General features: G+C 46.6%; 1 protein-coding gene across 1 annotated transcript in view; it reads right to left on the bottom strand.

Moving 5' to 3' along the window:
* Nucleotides 1-1,310: 1,310 nt before the first annotated feature.
* Nucleotides 1,311-15,783, bottom strand: part of LOC134543175 (uncharacterized) — a 53,075-nt gene continuing 38,602 nt past the window's right edge. Inside the window, exons 16-19 of the mRNA XM_063388059.1 lie at nucleotides 15,627-15,753; nucleotides 13,181-13,426; nucleotides 2,425-2,589; nucleotides 1,311-1,513 (exon numbers count right to left, since the gene is read on the bottom strand). Coding sequence (XP_063244129.1) covers nucleotides 1,404-1,513; nucleotides 2,425-2,589; nucleotides 13,181-13,426; nucleotides 15,627-15,753 — 648 coding nt within the window. The 3' untranslated portion in view covers nucleotides 1,311-1,403. The remainder of the gene's footprint in view (nucleotides 1,514-2,424; nucleotides 2,590-13,180; nucleotides 13,427-15,626; nucleotides 15,754-15,783) is intronic.

Here is a 15,783-nt window from a genome sequence, read left to right as displayed (position 1 = left end):
AAAGGTAGGGCGAATGCATTGGTTGCATTATCAACACTACAGAATAAGTTCAAATTAATATTTTGTTAGTCATGAAATGATGCTGGTTTTATAAGTACATGCATTTATTAATATTTGCTTTTATTTTGTATATTACAGTCATACAAAAAAGCTAACTGAAAATTGTTGCACATTAAATATTACTATTACAAAGTGTCCACAAACTGAAAAGTCAGGGAAGTTGAAATTGGTCGAGGAAAGTCAGAAAATTTACTTCAAACCCTGGAAAAGTAATTTAAATTTCTCAGTGATTGTAATTTGAAAGGAGATGTCATGCTCCGCTATGCCATCACCCAGACTGTGAACACATTTTCTTCTCCAGAGGGTTGTTTTAGTGCATACTCCTAACACTGTAAAATGACCTATGCAAGGTTCTTTGTATGAACTAGTACAGCTATAGGGATTTCTTTCTTTCAGAAAATTGCAAAATATGTACATTACTTTAAAAAATTTGCACGGAAAGTTGTAATATTGGCCACAGAAAGTCATGGAAAAGTAAGGGGAAATTTTCTGCAGATTTGTGAGAAAATACTGTATTACATGTTTATTTTAAATTGATTATCAATTCAGTACTAACACTGCTGAATAGTAAATTAATAAAATGGAAAAAAATTAACAGCATCTGTAACAAATAGTATCAGTGCAACTATAGTTTTAATGTCTATACAGGATGAGTCTGAATTTGATCTACAAACTTTAGCTGCACGTTCATCACAACAAAATAAGTTGAAACCTGTATACGACTTATGGTTAAGTGCTTCCCAACACTGGTAGACATCTTTGAAGTTACATAATTTTTATTGTAAATAATAGAGAAAGTATTTACGATGGATTTCTGAGCATCTGAATTATGTTCAATTGAATGAAGTTATACAACCAATAAAATTTTTGTTGCAGACTCAAAATTATTTCATTAAACTTATTTGGGGAAGCACTTTATTTTTCACATACTTATGTGACATGTTACTAACCCTAATTATTTCAATGAAATAATTTTGCAACAGCAAAAAAATTTGAGTTAGTTGTAGAACTTTATTCAATTTAACATGATTTAGATGCTCGGTGATAAATCTTAAAAAAATTTCTATATAAATAACAATAAAAATGTTGTTCGGCTCCCACTTCAAAGATGTATACCAGCCTTGGAAAGCACATATATATGTTTTCAACTCATTTTGTCGTGATGAACCTGCAGCCAAAATTGGTCGGTCAAATTTAGACTCATCCTGTATTATATTCATGATAAAATTGCTATAGTTAAAAATAAAAAAGAAGATAAATACCAGGTGTATTTCCATCTATAATACAATATAAAATTCACAAAGATGGTAGCTTATAAAACATGAGATCAATACAAGGTGAAATCAATTGGCTTCAATGAGCTCTACAAGATATTCATCTTCCAAATGGCTCACAACTCGCACAGTGTGTACCGAGTGTGGTGTCAGCAACTTCTGCTTATCTGCTGCCATACCTGCAACAAATACACACTTTATTACTGGCCAGTTCTTCCCATCTTCAAACAGAAGAAAAAAAGGGGTTACTCTTACGTCCAACATTATTTGGTTCCACTCATTCTGTAATCTGGCTAATCCCCTCTCCTTATAATTTTTTTGGAAAATTCAGGAGTCTGAAATCCTACCAAAAATTTAAGAAATACCATGAAAATTGAACATATTTTGGTAAATAACAATAATCAATTTTAGGGGCTTTATTGTTGCTACTTTTAATTTATACATGCCTGTGTGTGTTAAAATAACTGAACTAAATAATTTCTTGATTTAAAAAATGCAATTTTTGTAGTTAAATATGACATAAAACTACTCGTGCCGCCACCTGCCTGGAAAACAAGTTAGCACGTGCACATTAGCAGCTGTATCTATCAATGATCAGAAAAATCACTGCCAGTAGAAGAGTAACACAGATTAAAAAAAAACATTGGGGCACAGATTTAAAATTGTTAATTTTTTTTCTAAAATTTCAAAAAAACTAAAAAAGGGTACCCTTGGTACCCAACTAAAAAAGTTTATATTTCCTGCAATCACATTTATTATATTTTACATATTAACTTAGTGGTACATACATATATCTGATTTTGATTTTAAAAGTGTAAATTATAGAAAAAGTTACTAAAAATAGAAGCATTATTTAAAAAATATTGTACTTCACTAAACATACACAACCAACATAAACATAAAATTCTGATCATTATAATTTACCAATTTTACTACCATTTTCCAGAGATCAAATGCACTGTGAATTTCTCTCTCTCCATAAATGCCATCAACCACACTCGTCATGGGCTGAAACAACTGACTGCGTGGCAAATCAACAAGTAAAACCTGGCTGGACGGAAGATGAATAAACATGCGACCACGAGCTGACCTTGGAACCGGCAGAGCAGCCCCAGGACAGGGACATCGGTGAACTCAGCTGGGATGGACCGGACATGGTAGTACGGGATCCTGATCACGGTACCCACGTCCACCAGCATCACTACCACTTCGTCTCTCTTCAACTCCACACACAGGGCACGGTGCCACACGTCGTCTGCCACAAAACACACAATTACAAAATGTTTCCTCAACGCAACATTTTTTATTTTTTTTCCATTCCAAATCAACCACAAATTAATGGTGCCCAATAAAAATGTCATGAGTGTAATTTATTGAAGTAACATATTACTTTAAATATTAATTTTTACAAATGGAATAACCAAATTCTCAAACCCTTGAATACTATTAATTGAAAGATTTGATATTTGAGGAAAAAGTTAAAACAAAAACATTTAAATTTAAAAATTCAACACTGGAAACTCTTTTAAGTTTACTAGACTTATTTTAGTTATCCTTCATACATATACTACTGTTGTTTCCCAAAACATTTAACTTTGAATTGTTAATTATATAAATAATTGACGTCAGCCGGGGCTTCGCCCCACGAGCCTGATCATCCTCCGTTCCCTTTCCCACCACCTTTCCTACCCGGCATTTGTGTCGTGACGTACGTAGCCGTGTGAGATTCAAACTGCGCGCCACAAACTACAGCAAGAGGGCGCTTAGCTGCAGTGCGCCGCACCCCTAATATATATTAATTAATATTGTAATCCTTTTTCTTTCCGCCCCAAAACAGTGTAACGATGGCTATGCATGTGAGTGTCTTTTAATTAATAACTTCATGATCTTTTGTTATTTAATAAGTCCAAGCACGAACAAGGACGCTCCCTAGCGGGCGACGGAGGAACTAGCATGCAACTCATTTGATCCCTGTTTTATGTTTATAAGTAATTATTACAGACGGTCTGGACATGGAAGTAATTTAATAATTATTGTAAAAGGATTTATGTATTTTCTAATAGTAACCCGGGGCACGCTACAGCAAAGTTGTAACGGTAATTGTGTTTGGCGCGAAGGGCGCCATGTTGCCACCCGCAAGCCATGAGCTCATCCCAGTCTCCTTCTACAGCCGGCCGAGAGCGGACGTCTCTGCAGACACCCCGAGGACATCACCATTGGTTCACCGATTAGTATTTCTGTAAATTAATTTATTCAAATCGCTTTCTTTTTTCATCCTCGGGGCATCTCTCGGTCGGAGAGACTGCTTAAGTAATAATTATTCACTCTTCGGAGTTTTTATCTCATCGGTGTATTAAGTAACGGCTTGAACCGGCCACGTGCGTGGTTCGCCTCCTCACCTAATCTAATTCGTGCCTCGGGCGTTTAAAGCTGTATCAACGGAGGATCGTGTAAGGACGTGTACCGTGAGTAAAATAAAAACCAATTAACTGAGTTACGTGATTTGTGTTCGGGGGGCCACGTGGGTCCTTAACCTGGTCAGCGGCGTGTGGGACGCCCTAAGAGCTCACTGCGATAATTAGGAGCGTGCCCGACGCTGAGAGCGGGCCTAGTTAGGGACAGGTGATACATAAAAAGTCAGGAGGGCTAATATCTCGCCGCACACGGGCCACGTAACGCCCTGAGTTAAGAGTTTTCCAGCCGGGTCCACGTGCCACTCACGTGGTGGCGCCCATTAATCTCGATCGATATTCCCATCACAACACCGGTACGCCCTCAAATGGCGCCCAAGAGCGTGTGGCGAGATATTGAACGTGTTGTGAATATCAGGTCCACACGAGTTAGCGCGTGTTAGGCGGTTGTGCACCGGAGCGCGAGAGATAACGGGACCGAGCTGCCACGTGACCAGCCGAGCGCGCGCGCTTCCGAGAATTCGCAGCGAGCAGCCAGGTGGCTGCATTCCTGGCAACAACAACAACTGGGCGCAGTCAGTGTGTGTGTGTACCGCCAGCCGCGTCGTGTCGCGTAGCGAGAAGAGAGACAATCGACCAGTCTCACCACCACACAGCAATGTCGGACAATCACGGACTTAACAACAATCCGTGCGCGATCCAGGCAAGTGAGTTGTTTAAAAAGAATAACTTGTACTGTGTTATGTGCGCGCGCCGCGCCAGATGTGCGGGACGGCGGGAACCTCCTGGATGGACACGTGCGTGTGCTTAGGGCAGTATGAAGTACCACGGTATCACGAGCAGGCGGGGCGGGCGGAACATTACGGGCCGGAACACGGAAAGTGCACGGGCGCGGAGTGCGGCGGAGACGTGCGGGGAGGTGGCTGGTGCCGGAACTGTCGTGCGTTCAAGCACACGGCGTGCTTCATGAAGACCGAAATCACCTCGTTTCAGGACGGGTGGTACACGTGCCAATGGTGTCACCACGCGAGGCGAGCGAGCGTGCCGAGTCACAGCCCGGTGAGGGACATCGCCGACATACCACGTGGCAGGACGCCCCTTGTAGGCCACGTCGAGCTGCCGGAGTTCGCCGGGAGGACCAGCGACGACCCGCGGAAATTCGTGCGCGCGTGCCAAGAACGTCTGAGTCGCTACGGAGTACCGGAGTGCGAGTGGGCGGACAGGGTCGGCAGCGCGCTCAAAGGCGATGCCAAGACGTGGTAGCAGGTTACCCACGAGTACGACATGCCGTGGGCGGAGTTTGCAAGGCAGTTCGAGACAAGATTTGCTGATGTTAAGGCGGAAATGAGAGTGCGGGCGGAGCTGTATTGCCTCGAGCAAGGGGCGACGGAGACGGCGGAGGCGTTCGTCATCAAGAAAATACGTCTGTACAAGCGGCTGTGCCCCGATGGAGAGCCGACGGAGGTACTGGAGCGGGCGGTGGAGCTGATTCGCCCGGAACTTAGGCCACATCTGCGCCTGCTGACGCGATGCCCGGCCGAGGAGTTCGTCCAGCATGCCCGCGCCGTAGAGCAAGACCTGCGGGCCGCGAGGCCGACCAGAGACATCACACCCTCCAGAGGCAAGCAGGAGGACGTGGCGCCCGCCGACACCAAGGCGCGGGTGCCCTACATCACACCTACCCGGGGCGACACCCGGCGCGACGAGTCCGGGTCAGGCGGCCCTCTCCAGCCGGCATGGCGGAGGCATACTCCTGACGGCAGCCAACCACCGCAGTGCCACACGTGCCCGCCCGGTACGCGACACTGGCACGAGGACTGCCCGGTGCAGAACAAGTTCCGGCCCGACATAATGAACAGACGGCCGTCGGGAAAAGGGCAGCAGGGGGCGGCGAACTGAAACGGCTCACCTCCCCCGCCACGCTCAACAACAGACCAACAATGGCGGGGCCCCTCCTGGGTCATGTGGGAGCGGCGGAAGCAGACCTGTTGCGGATCCCGGTGGTTGTCAACGGGCGCACAGTCCACGCGCTTGTTGACACCGCCGCCAGCCATAACTGCGTGGCCGCGCGCGTGGTCGACCGCGCCGACGTCGAGTCGCGCCCAGGCCAACTCCACCTGGCCACCACGGGAGACGTCTGCCACACCCGGGGCGTCGCGACGCTGGAGGTGGACGTGCAGGACCACCGATCCACCACGACGGCGCTGGTAGTGGAGCGGCTGCGCGACGACGTCATCCTGGGGCTGCCCTGGCTCTACGAGCAGCACGCCGCCATCGACGTCCGGGCCGGATGCTTGCACGTCTGCACCCAGGGACGGCGCACCATCCACGGGCTGGGTACGCCGGCTCCACCAGCAGTAAACAAGGTCAGTCTCAACGAGTTTCAGCACGGGGTGCCCCCCGAGTTCCATGCCATCATCCAGCAGGTCCTCGATCACCAGTGTAATGTGTTTGCATCCGCGGATCCGCTAAAACGTACCACCATAGCTGAACATGCCATCCCAACCCATCCTCACGAGCCAATGTTTATCCCGCCCGGTAGCTACGGCCACGCCGGTAAACAGACCATCCTAGATCAGGTTCAGGACATGTTACAGGACGGGATAATTGAGCCTAGCGAGAGCCCGTACAATTTTCAAGTCGTGCTGGCGGAGAAAAAGGACGGCAAATTACGTTTTTGCGTCAACTTTAAGCCTATTAACAGGGTAACAATTAACGCACCGCCTCCTCTGTTGAACATAGCCGACACGCTCACGGGACTGGGGAACGCCAAAATATTTTCTTCCCTTGACTTAAAATCGGGATATAGGCAGGTGCCAACACGGCAGGCGGACCGGCCCAAGACAGCATTCACGGCCCCAGACGGGCGTAGGTTTCAATTTTGCGCGATGCCATTCGGACTCCAAGACGCCCCAGCCACATTCCAGGGGATGATGACACGCGTTCTGGATAATTATTCGGGCAAGTTTGCAGCCGCATACCTAGACAACATAATTATATGGTCACAGACGTGGGAGGAGCACGCACATCACCTAGCGCTAGTCTTAGAACGCCTGGAAAGCCACGGCCTCACGTGTAATCGCGAGAAATGTCACTTGGGGACCACGGAACTGGACTTCCTGGATTTGGTAGTCAACGCAGAGGGAAACCGGCCCACGGAAAAACAACTTAACGTCATTGTCAACAAAGAGCCCCCACGCACGCGTAAACAGCTGCAGAGATCTGGGATTAGCCTACTGGCTGCGGGCCTTCATTCCGGAATTCTCAGTAATAGCCGCGCCGACGACTGAACAGCTGTCGCCCAAGCGACCTTTCCAGTGGACTGCGGAGGCCCAGGACGCCTTCGACGAGTTAAAGCGCAGATTTCGGCGGTGTCATTTACTCGCGCGACTGGACCTGACCAAGCCACTGATCGTACAAACGGACGCGAGCGAGAAGGGAATAGGGGCCATCCTCCTACAACTCGGCGATGACGGCAGACCCCGGGTAATCGAATACGCGAGCGCCAAGTTCGGCGACGTCGAGCGGCGGTACAGCGTTAATGAGAGGGAGTGTCTCGGCGTGGTTTGGGCCCTGAGGCGCTACCGTCCACACTTGGAGAGGCAGTCTTTCGTGTTGAGGACGGACAGCCAATGTCTGAAGTGGCTGGCCACCATGCAGGGGCGGTGCTCAAAACTGACTCGGTGGGCCATGCTCCTACAGGCCCTAGATTTCAAGGTCGAACACGTGCCGGGGAAACATAACGAGCTAGCGGACGAGCTGTCACGCAACCCTGACGTCACGATAACAGCACGCGACGATGCCGAGTGGGAGGAACTGCTACCGCCGTCCAGTGGGCGCACACCCAGGACACCTCACACCTCGACACCAAACGCCGCACTTTGCGCGATCGCCCCAAGCACCACACCGACACTACCCCTAGGCGCGGAGCTCGACGACCTGGACGCGTACGTGCGGGCGGTCCAGCTGACGGACCCAGACACACAAGGACTCATACGTCACTGCGGGGAGGCGGAATGTGAGGGGTATCGGGTAGTGGACGGGCTACTCCAGGCACGACCGAAGGGGACAGACAACCCATGGCGAACATTTACACCATCAACCACGAGGCGGGAGGTTTTCGACATGTTCCACATGAACCGACTAGCAGGACATCCCAGCGCAGACCAGACGCGTCACGACGTACGGGAGCGGTTCTACTGGCCAGGGGTGAACCAGTTTGTACGAGACTGTGTACGGAGGTGCAGGCACTGTCAGCAGCACAAGGCACGCCGCACAGATGGGACAGCTCAGCAGATACCTAGGCGACCCACCGAGCCCTTTCTCACGGTCGCCCTTGACCTCATGGGGCCGTACCCACGATCGCCGCGAGGGAAACGATTTTTGCTGGTCGTGACAGATTGTTATACGCGCTGGGTAGAGGCGTACTCCCTCACGAACGCCCGGGCATGCACCATTGCGCGCAGTCTGGAGACGGAGTTTTTCCCTAGGTGGGGCTACCCACGTGTCCTGTTGACAGACAACGCCACTCAGTTTGTCGGGCGCCGGTGGGCGCAGCTGGGGAGAAAGTGGCGAGTCATCATGCACACCACACCCATATATCACCCACGCGCAAACCCCACGTAGCAACGGAATCAGGAGGTATAAGTGCAGCTGCGGTTGAGACTCGGACGACCACGTCCAGTGGGATGCCCACATCCCCGACATACTGTATTGCATCCGACGACGGGTGAATGCTGCAACCGGCGAGACACAGGCCACAATGGTCCAGGGGCGGAACCTCACTCTCCCCGGGGAATACCACGTGCGTCAACAACAACAGATCGAGGCGGATGTAGAGAGCCCCGAGAGGCGCCTGAGGCGGTTGGCCGAGACGCATGACGCCGCGCGACGCAACCAGGCGGCTTACCAGGCACAGCGAACACCCGGGACGACTCGTCCACCACCTGACTTGAGCCCCGGCCAGCTGGTATACGCCCGACTTCACCCACTCTCCTCCGGCCGTCGCAACTTCTGCGCCGGATTAGCGCCGAAGTGGCTCGGCCCGGTGACGGTGATCAAAGCGGGACCCACGGCGGTGGTGATAAAACTACCTTCCGGCCGGGCCGCAAAATACCACCAGGACGACATCAGGATAGCGGGGCAAGAAGGGTAGGAGACGGAAAACGTGGCGGACGACTGAGACGGAGAACGTGGCGGACGACGGAAAGGCGGAGAACGTGGCGGACGACGGAGAGGCGGAGAACGTGGCGGACGACGGAGAAGCAGCACAACCGGTCACGTCCACACCAACGGACACGGATGGGGACGGGTTTAGGGGCTTCCCGGAGGTAGAGGCGGAGCGGGGGACACCCGCGGCAACGACGACTACCCGACCGAGACGACTGTTTGAGGATTCGGGAGACGGGGCCTCACCCTTCAGGGGATTCCTCAGCGACACGGCCGGAAAATCAGACCAACCAGAGCCCCAACCACTCGTATGGGAGCCAGAGGTAGATTAGACCAGCATCACCAGACGAGCCGCTGTGGCCGCTACACTTCTCTGGCGGACGCTACGTTTAGTGTGACAGTGGAGGAGCCACCGGAGGACGAGACGGCGCAGGGGGAGGAGGTAGATCCCGCGTCGGAAACACCGATCCCGGCACCACGATACCAACTGCGAACCCGCGTGCCCGCGCGAGAACCCAGCTGCTGTGCGATACGGACGTTGGAAGACAGCGTGCACACCAGGAGCGACCACGCCCACCGGGCACGAAAGGAAACGTCGGCATGACAGGCTATTCGAGAGGGGGGCAATTGATGTCAGCCGGGGCTTCGCCCCACGAGCCTGATCACCCTCCGTTCCCTTTCCCACCACCTTTCCTACCCGGCATTTGTGTCGTGACGTACGTAGCCGTGAGAGATTCAAACTGCGTGCCACGAACTACAGCAAGAGGGCGCTTAGCTGCAGTGCGCCGCACCCCTAATATATATTAATTAATATTGTAATCCTTTTTCTTTCCGCCCCAAAACAGTGTAACGATGGCTATGCATGTGAGTGTCTTTTAATTAATAACTTCATGGCCCCAAAACAGTGTAACGATGGCTATGCATGTGAGTGTCTTTTAATTAATAACTTCATGATCGTTTGTTATTTAATAAGTCCAAGCACGAACAAGGACGCTCCCTAGCGGGCGACGGAGGAACTAGCATGCAACTCATTTGAACCCTGTTTTATGTTTATAAGTAATTATTACAGACGGTCTGGACATGGAAGTAATTTAATAATTATTGTAAAAGGATTTATGTATTTTCTAATAGTAACCCGGGGCACGCTACAGCAAAGTTGTAACGGTAATTGTGTTCGGCGCGAAGGGCGCCATGTTGCCACCCGCAAGCCATGAGCTCATCCCAGTCTCCTTCTACAGCCGGCCGAGAGCGGACGTCTCTGCAGACACCCCGAGGACATCACCGTTGGTTCACCGATTAGTATTTCTGTAAATTAATTTATTCAAATCGCTTTCTTTTTTCATCCTCGGGGCCTCTCTCGGTCGGAGAGACTGCTTAAGTAATAATTATTCACTCTTCGGAGTTTTTATCTCATCGGTGTATTAAGTAACGGCTTGAACCGGCCACGTGCGTGGTTCGCCTCCTCACCTAATCTAATTCGTGCCTCGGGCGTTTAAAGCTGTATCAACGGAGGATCGTGTAAGGACGTGTACCGTGAGTAAAATAAAAACCAATTAACTGAGTTACGTGATTTGTGTTCGGGGGGCCACGTGGGTCCTTAACCTGGTCAGCGGCGTGTGGGACGCCCTAAGAGCTCACTGCGATAATTAGGAGCGTGCCCGACGCTGAGAGCGGGCCTAGTTAGGGACAGGTGATACGTAAAAAGTCAGGAGGGCTAATATCTCGCCGCACACGGGCCACGTAACGCCCTGAGTTAAGAGTTTTCCAGCCGGGTCCACGTGCCCACTCACGTGGTGGCGCCCATTAATCTCGACCGATATTCCCATCACAACACCGGTACGCCCTCAAAATGTTAAAATACTGTACTGATATGTTCATGAAACATATACAGATGAACAATAACCATATTTAATTGCACAGGCACAGAAAGACATTAATCAAAGAAATTTCCCCTAAATATTCTACAGCATCTTAAAACACAAATGATTCACGACTTTCCATATCATATCAATAACCTAGAAATCCATTAGAAATATATGACAATTTTTCACATGCATCAAAAGTTACAGCAGCTCATTCAGTATTAATGAGATTAATTTTTATTTTAAAGAATATTACATTATTCATATTATCTTTTTCATATTCATCCTTATACATCCATTTTTAGGGTCTACTAACATCTAATATTAGCACTAACTTGAAACGTAAAAAATAACTTGCCGGCGACAGTGTGTCGTGCCCATGTCTTCCTTTCTTTTTAAACCTTCTAGAATGTTCTTGAATGTTACAGCCTTACTACTCAGAATACGCCTTAAAATTTTGACAAAACTTAATTAATATACATGATAATTGTAAGTGATGAAGTAAAGAAAAAACAATGAACACTACATTCAGCTTAATACCAAACATAACACAAATTATTAATAAACACTGTTAAAACACCAACAAAATACTTGAAATGCCTATTTACAATAAAAGAAACATTAATAAAAATAATTATAAAATATTTTAAAAAATCAACATAAAACATTTTAAGTCAAAATGTTATTGGTAGTAGGGGGCAGGAAATCAGTAATGTTTCAACGTTGCCAAAGAAATATAGAAGAGCACTATGCTATAAAAGTTGCTGGACTCGTTTTCATTCTTCTCTTTGTGCAATGATTTATATAATTACTAGCTAATAATCTAAAAATGCCAATTAATCAATTGTACTTAAAAAATGTCGCTTCCTCCAGTCACTCGTTTCTCACACACCGCACACCTCACTGGGCCGCACCTCTGGCGCAACTCTCGCCGCACACCCCTCGTGGTCTTCCGTCGCAGGACTCCGTCTCCCCACTCCGCCGCCGCCATCGCACTTCCTATTCGCCAAGATCCCACTCGACACCTCGCTCAGAAATTTTCTCGGGACTCCACCGCACCCGCGGCACTATCGCCCAGAAACTTTGCAGTGGGAAAACTCCCGACTCCGCTCACTCACTCACTCACTCACTCCCTGCCCTGGAACCTTCATTCAAGGACTTCGCCACTCTGCCGCACTCGCGGCACTACCGCCCCGGAAAGGCTACCGCCTGCTGAACTCTCTGAACTCCACTGACTCTCTGCCCTGATGTCCTCGGGCATATATATAGGCCCCGGCGCAATTCCAGAACTTACGAGAGCGGCCGGGGCCAGTCGCGTCATTTCGAGCCGTCCCGACGGCAGAAATCTCTCGAAAACACGTGTCGTCGGCTCGCGTAACTCCGCAGCTGGCAGGTTTCGGATGTCAAACTAACAGTGCCGCGCGGGGGGAGCGGAGGGCTGGAGGGAGATAAAGCGGCGACCCAGGTGCACACGGCACATCTCATGTTACGGCGGAATGTGATGCAGCCCAGCTACCTCTGCACCTGTGCGTGAAGTGACCTTGCTAACGTTCGTAACAATATAATGGGTGTAAAAAGGCGCAAGTATTCGTATTTACCATCACTTTGGACTAAATAGCAGAAATAACATGTATGTTTCTGAATTGCAAAGGACAGATATTATAGTCTAAGCCCTATTTTACATCACTTTTCTGTGTCCTTCTGTTAAATTCAAACATTTTATAAGTTTTTCTCTTCTGCAATTTCAATTTGAAACACTTGATCAAACAGGAATCAGAAGGTTCTTCATTTACATGAATCTAAGACATTGATTTTAAAATGTATTCCTAATTTTATTCTTCGTTTTTCAAAATTAAAAATCATTTTCAGTAAATCCCTGTTAAGGAGTTTCTTAAGATACTTAAAAATTTTACTTATGAACATGGAAATTTTATTAATACGGTAAAATATGTGGTTTATATAGATCCAGTGCAAAATTTTTTACACTTATTATGCAGGACATTTTCTTCAATGTGATTTTCTTAAGAGAGTTTTACTGTAGTTTATATACAAGTATAAGAACCATATCAATTTATATATTTATAATAAAAAGTAAATATTAACATTATTGCATTAGTGTGAATTTAACTAATAAGTATATTTGTACAAAAAGTACCTATTACATATGTAGTTCTCATAAAATGTTTACTATCCGGACTATCCCCAAAGTCTGCCCGGTAGGTTTTGTACAAAAGCAGTAATGGTCGACCTTGTATTGATTTGTCTGTTTAGTCTAAAGAGAAGTTGTTAATAGAAATCTCAAGTGGCCAGTGTATTTGTTAAATAAACAGGAGCCTCAATGACGGTGAGTATCATCGGCTGAAAAGACACGAACAAGAGTGAACTGGGTAAATGGAAGGCGCACCAGAGTTCTTGGCCACGCACGCATCCCCCACGCGAGGCACGAACATCTTGGCCTTGCTGTGGTACGCGTACAGGTTGATCTCTCGCAGCAGCGTGCGGTACACGTGGAGGATGACCTCCTCGTCGGCCCGGCAGCCGGCCACCGTCGGGCCCCCCTCCCCCTCCCGGTCCAGCACGGAGAGCACTACCAGCGCCACCGTGCCCCCCACCGGCAGCGCCACGTACCTCAGTGCGTCCACGCCGCAGCCTGCGACACAGGAGCACAACGCCTGCACCCTCCGTGTCGGCTTCCCACAAAATGTTCTTTGTTAAAAAAAGTAGTAATATACTTAAATCTATGTCGTTTGAGCACTGTAAGTTTGACATGAATATATTTCTTTAACAGTTACATTTCTTTTAACATGTTTGGATTGGTATCACACAAGATCTCTAAATTTCTAGAGTATGCCACTGTACTTTAAGTTGACTACCACAGAAGAGTTATGAATATTTGATTTATTTCTCAGGTTCAGTTTTAATGTATGTGAACAAAAAGTCAACCAACCTAATAACAATAATAATAATTTTAATAGTATCGTTCACCAGTGCTACAATGCTACAAAGCATAACTGAAGCTTGCTGGACATACAGTTGCATTATTTCTCAAATATTATAAATTATGGTAAAATACGTCTTCAGGGATGACATGCACATTTTTAGAAGCTGACACGTAGCACATTTGAACGCTGCTTCAACTGTAATCCCTTCCACCCCAAAATTCAAATTTACTTTGGGACCAACAAGGTGAAGCTGAGCACAGTTAAGTCCCACGAATACAGAACCCTGCTCATTCAGACATACGGTTAATTGGGATGGGATTAAGAAAACAGCAGAATTTGATATTTGAAAACTTAGATCTACATATTTAATACTCGTAAGGAAAGTAGTTATCTATGAAAAAAATTACATTATTATAGTTTGACCCATCTGAAACTTGTATAACGTGCATTTTAAGGCAAATTCCATTTAAATCCGAACTTTAGGTGACGGGTCTCTACTGCACATAATTTCAAGACACATACCATATTTTCTAGTATAAGAGAGAAGAATTTTATGGCAGTATATAAAACCTACGGCTACTGTACTTTTCTATGATGATAGCTTACATAGTTGCTGAATTGAGTTCCCACACCCAGTGGTACATATGTCAATGTTAATGTTGCATGGAGTCTGAATATGGTGTATAGAATATGGAGGTATAGAAATGAAAGGAATGTGAAAAAAAATATTTTTTGAATGACAACCTATCTTGAGCCCATTTTTATTCATCTTCTTTAAGTTCTTTATGATAAAGTCCCATTCCTATCTGGAAAATTTAAAAGTATAGTATCTATAGTATGTAATACCATAAATTAATCTCTCCCTTTTAAGTATTTCAAACTGCTCATTTACAAAGTCCAGGCACCTAACCTTCCCCTTATCTTTCTGCCATCGAGCTGATTCTTATATAAACTATAAAATCAGGTCCCCAAAACTACGTGGCCTTACGTTATACACGAAAGTGCAAGTTGATTTTCCAATATTCATTACTGGAACCGACTTCATCTTTCATGACATGCTGCCTTGTTCACCGAGATCTACGGTAAATGTACAGAAATGCCAATTAATACGGTAATGTGCATTAAGGCTAGGGCAGGGTTTTGCACTGCATGGTTACACAAAAAGGTGGACAGCGCAGAACCAGGCCCTCCCGACTTGAATAATTAATTGTGCCACATTTTTGAGGAAACAATATTTGGAATGCAGGTAAAACAGTAGATTATAAAAGTTGTTATCATGGGATTTTAGTCCATTAGCTAGGTTAACCGGGATGTGAATGAAGATTCTGGCAGCATGCTTTACTTTAAATTTCACTGCATTCATAATTTTCAATGTCATAATTCTCTTAAAACTGACAAGAAAAATTGAGTTGTGTGCCGTCTTCTCTCTTTTGGGAAAGGAGACGTGTGCGCGCGTGCGTGGTTGTGTGTGTGTATGTGTGTGTGTGTGTGTGTGTGTGTGTGTGTGTGTGTGTGTGTATGTATGTATGTATGTATGTGTGTGTGTATGTGTGTGTGTGTGTATATATATATGTATGTGTATGTGTATATATATATATATATATATATATATATATATATATATATATATATATATATATAAAATTTAAAAAAAAAAAACGGGAAGAGAAACACGAATATAAAAAAAATAGTATTCTTGGGCCTTAAAAAATGAAAATAGGACACAGAAGAGCAATTGCAGTGATTCTTAAGGCAATAATCTGAGACACGGAAAATATTACATTTCTTTGCCCAAGATTAAAAGTGCTACCCTTCTGTGAGTTAATATGGTACATGATGTAACCACTGGTCTCCTAAGAAAAATGTCAGTCTTGCCAGTGATATTCTTTGTCACACTTGATAACGTACTTGCCGGTGGCACATCTGATGCCAGCTCCTTCCTCCATCTCTGCTGAAGATGCTCTTGAATGACATCATTAACACATGTTTTATCGTGGTACAGCTTCACTCCTTCAGATACGGACCCTTCCGTTTCCTGCAGAACACCACACCCACACAGTGCTAT

The sequence above is a fragment of the Bacillus rossius genome, assembly GCF_032445375.1.
Source record: "Bacillus rossius redtenbacheri isolate Brsri chromosome 9 unlocalized genomic scaffold, Brsri_v3 Brsri_v3_scf9_2, whole genome shotgun sequence".
In the NCBI taxonomy this organism is placed as follows: Eukaryota; Metazoa; Arthropoda; class Insecta; order Phasmatodea; family Bacillidae; genus Bacillus; species Bacillus rossius.
The sequence above is the reverse complement of the archived record's forward strand: the minus strand, read 5'-3'. Positions and strand labels throughout refer to the sequence as shown.